The sequence below is a fragment of the Asparagus officinalis genome, unplaced genomic scaffold, assembly GCF_001876935.1.
Source record: "Asparagus officinalis unplaced genomic scaffold, Aspof.V1 AsparagusV1_Un891, whole genome shotgun sequence".
Lineage (NCBI taxonomy): Eukaryota > Viridiplantae > Streptophyta > Magnoliopsida > Asparagales > Asparagaceae > Asparagus > Asparagus officinalis.
The window spans coordinates 19,478-23,323 of record NW_017973150.1 but is presented as its reverse complement, the minus strand read 5'-3'; the positions used below and the strand labels follow the sequence as shown (position 1 = coordinate 23,323).

The 3,846-nt window shown below is 34.1% G+C and overlaps 1 protein-coding gene across 1 annotated transcript; it reads right to left on the bottom strand.

Moving 5' to 3' along the window:
* Positions 1–1,304: 1,304 nt before the first annotated feature.
* LOC109828243 (S-adenosylmethionine carrier 1, chloroplastic/mitochondrial-like) lies at positions 1,305–3,556 on the bottom strand. The gene is made up of 4 exons (XM_020395272.1): positions 3,475–3,556; positions 2,284–2,391; positions 1,787–1,872; positions 1,305–1,385 (listed from the first exon to the last, which is right to left on the bottom strand). Exons 2-4 carry the CDS (start codon positions 2,324–2,326, stop codon positions 1,305–1,307), a joined length of 210 nt encoding a protein of 69 aa, XP_020250861.1. The 5' UTR covers positions 2,327–2,391; positions 3,475–3,556.
* Between the last annotated feature and the right edge of the window lie 290 nt (positions 3,557–3,846).

Genomic DNA, 3,846 nt, shown 5'->3' with positions numbered 1-3,846 from the left:
CCCCCCCCCCCCCCTTCCCTTTTCTTCTCTTCTTCTCTGATTTTTTCTTCCAACTCATGTTGAATTTATTGAGGGAGGAATTAAGTAAGGGGGATTTAAAGAAGAGGGGGATTTGATTTAAGAGAGGGATTTAAACACTGTAGCTACAGTGTTAGTATTGCATTTATTTAGAAATCTCAAGTTTGAGATCTGCTCTTGCATTGTAATTTCTTGTTAATTAATAAAAAATTACCGAGGACGTAGGCAAGTTTCCCAAACCTCGTTAAATCTTGGTGTACTTTACTCCATACTGGGTTTTTTTTTTGTTTTAGGGGTTTAGCGTAGCCCTGGGTTTTTCCCAATAGCACCTGCAGTCTTAAGTTTTTGAACATATAATTAAGGAAGAAATATCCATTCAAGAGTACTTCAGTTGAATTGAGATAAAGAAGGTTGTCAGATAATCTGGTTTACACATGTTAATTTCACTTCAGTTGAATTGATATTAAGAAGGTTGTTAGATATCTGGTTTACACATGTAAATTTTATCCTGAACCACAAACTTAAGACCTCATTTAGAAAGCAATAGCTAACAAAAAAGTGAAAGCATACTGAATTGCTTCAGAAAAGTTAAAAAACAGTTCATCCTTTCACGTGAACCTATGGATGTACCATTGATTCAATATAAGCATGGCCTTACTAAGGTGTAAAGATTACTGGTGCATAAATTTAAATAAATCATCCTCTGGTACAAACATGAGACTTTTTAGAAAGGAATCACTAATCAGGTTAACATAAAATATTGTTTTTGTTTGGTGGGCTCATATAATAAGCATGGCCTTACTAAGGTGTAAAGATTACTGGTGCATAAATTTAAATAAATCATCCTCTGGTACAAACATGAGACTTTTTAGAAAGGAATCACTAATCAGGTTAACATAAAATATTGTTTTTGTTTGGTGGGCTCATATACACCCACGAAAACAGCTGATGCCCCGTGGATTAAAAGGATAAACAGTAATAAGGAGGGTTGCAGAGTGGTGAGACAATTTAAAAAAAAAAGAAGTACCAACAGAATATATAAGCAAAGAAAACCATGATGTTGGCAAGAATGTCTTCAGTTACATTAGTGCGACTAACCATTTACAGTGCATCCCTGCTAATGTGCCCTCAAAGATTTACATCCATTGAAATGTAACATATAAAATATGATAAATATGGTTTTCTTGTGAATTCACATATTTGGGTATCTCCTGAACATATAGTACTTAAAAAAGCGATTAATAGAACACACAATAAAAGTAGGTTTTCCAAATTGATAAGAAAACTCACGGTAGGACCCCAGCAAGATTTCCAGCCAACTCTGAATACAAGCCTTTCCATTGGATTTTTCTCCCAGCACGAGTAGCCTGAAATGAAATGAATGGTTCATAGAAAGTGACCAACTGCTCTCACAAGAACATAAATACTGGATTCCTTAACTTAAACAATCAAAAAATTCTAGAGCACAAATTGAGAACATGAAGGCATAGTTACAATCAATGCACATAATGATAGACATTAAAATCACGAGTCAAAGTCCTGAGCATACAAGTATTAATAATACTAAATGCACATGTAAACTTTAAATTCAGACCTAAGTGCTCGAACTGATGAGAAGATTGTGATAGTCAGCTCATTACATAATTACTCACAGACAAGCTTTGAGGATCTAGCCTTAAGAAAATTCTAGTAACAACAGTATCGAATACCTGACCTAGAGCATTCATAGTTTACATATGAAGGCATAAGTACTTTCAGCAAGAATAACCTGCCTGAAGCCGGGCATTATCGTATATATAGGATATAGGACTGATTCAACAACAACACCAGCAGTGCCTCCTGCTATAATACCATCTAAAAGAAGCAAAGAAAGATTTAATTAAGCCCAACAATAAGTTAACAACTAAATGAAAATAAAAAATAAACAATATCACTGTCATGATATTAAATTTAGACCCCAGAACCCAAAAATTTACAACACGTTTTACTTCACCAACAAATGGAACTTAACTTACACCTCTTCCACTTTCCTCAAAAGCCTCCCTCCTCCCTTCTTACCTTATTATTTGTGTGTGTGTAATTTTTTTTTTTGCTCATCTCGATTTAAAAGATCTATGATTTATGTATCCTGACAGTTTACAGAAGGCTAAGAATGATAACTAACTTTACTTACATAGCTACAATCAGAAATATTTTGTAGTCTAACTAACTTTAAAAAAAGTATGTTTTAGTTCCAAGCCAACAAGAAACAATGCCCCCACATACCAAATAGTATCCGCACAAAATTAAACGGCTTTTCATCTTCCATGGTGACTGATGCAAATGGCTTTGAAGATTACACCTTGGGGTTGTGAAATTTACTCATATAAGCATCTACAAACAATTAAATTAAATTAAATTAAATTGAAAAATAAGTCTGCTCAAAGAGAACTCAAAATATTAAAATAAAAAAAACCTAAATTGTCACATTTACATCCTAATTCTTCAGCCACTTAGAATAGTTGTGACCAAAAAATCTATAGTTCTGAAACATGATAGCAATTGGAATTTATGGCAGTTGACTTGAACAAATTTTTAAGTAAATTACACAGTTCCCTTTATCAAAATTCTTTTCTCAACTTCAAACTAATATGTTTGCCATAGCTATTACCTCCAAGTAAACTAACATGGTCAAAGTCACAATAAAAAATAAAATTTGAACTCAGTAATAAAGTTCCTTCACATTTTTTTCGACAACTTCCTCAACTTTTCATACTTCTTAATTAATAGACAAAATAAAATCTTCAAATTCCAGAATTCAAAATCAAAACCAAACTTAAAGTTGTATACACGATTCCTAACCAAATTTTTTTTCAAACAGTTAATTCAAACTCTTACAGTTCTCCATAGTTCTTCAGCTCTAAGAAAAATAAAATCTTCAAAAGCCAGAATTTTCAAAGTAAAAACAAAATAATAATTAAGCTTATTTACACAATTTCTTCACCAAAAAAGCTATACTTCCAAAAAATTCTTCAAACTTTCATATTCACCCTAGTTCTTCACCTCTAAACAAAATAAAACCATCAAAATCCACAAAATGTCAAAACTGCACTTATTAATAATATTTAAATCTCCACATCGATCATATTTTAGAAATCCTAGATTTTAACATTAAACAGGATTATATCGAACACATTTAATTCTTGCTTTTGAGTCTGAAATTAGCATCTCAATATTGCGTCAAAGGAATACATTGTAAATATTGCGACAAAATTTACCAATTTTGTCTACAAGTGCAGATATTTTGGAGGTTAGATCAAAAAAAGAAGAAAACTAACATAGAAGAAATTAAGCAAGCATAACAGAAACTAAACACACAAGAAGAAAAAACTCCACATTCAAATCAGCAGTAGGTCAGAACCAAAATAGATCAGAACCTAAGTAGATCATCATAAGTGAAGTACATTAACAACCAACCTCAATTAAGCGTGAACTCCAAAAGCGTCATCTTTGCTCCATCAAAACTGAAGCACTACGCTATTTATAGAGGCAGGTGGGGGCATGGGAGGGGAAGGGGTGGATAAGAAACAGAACAATCCGGAGAATCAGGGAGGAAGAGGCGGAGGGGGGGGGGGGGGGGGGACTAAGTAGATCATCATAAGTGAAGTACATTAACAACCAACCTCAATTAAGCGTGAACTCCAAAAGCGTCATCTTTGCTCCATCAAAACTGAAGCACTACGCTATTTATAGAGGCAGGTGGGGGCATGGGAGGGGAAGGGGTGGATAAGAAACAGAACAATCCGGAGAATCAGGGAGGAAGAGGCGGAGGGGGGGGGGGGGGGGGGA

Coding starts and splice junctions, on each gene's coding strand:
- LOC109828243 (XM_020395272.1), bottom strand. CDS start 2,326: ATGGAAGATGAAAAGCCGTTTAATTTTGTGCGGATACTATTTG. Junction 1,873..2,283: donor TTTTGTGCGGATACTATTTG/GTATGTGGGGGC, acceptor TGCTTCTTTTAG/ATGGTATTATAGCAGGAGGC. Junction 1,386..1,786: donor TAATGCCCGGCTTCAGGCAG/GTTATTCTTGCT, acceptor ATTTCATTTCAG/GCTACTCGTGCTGGGAGAAA.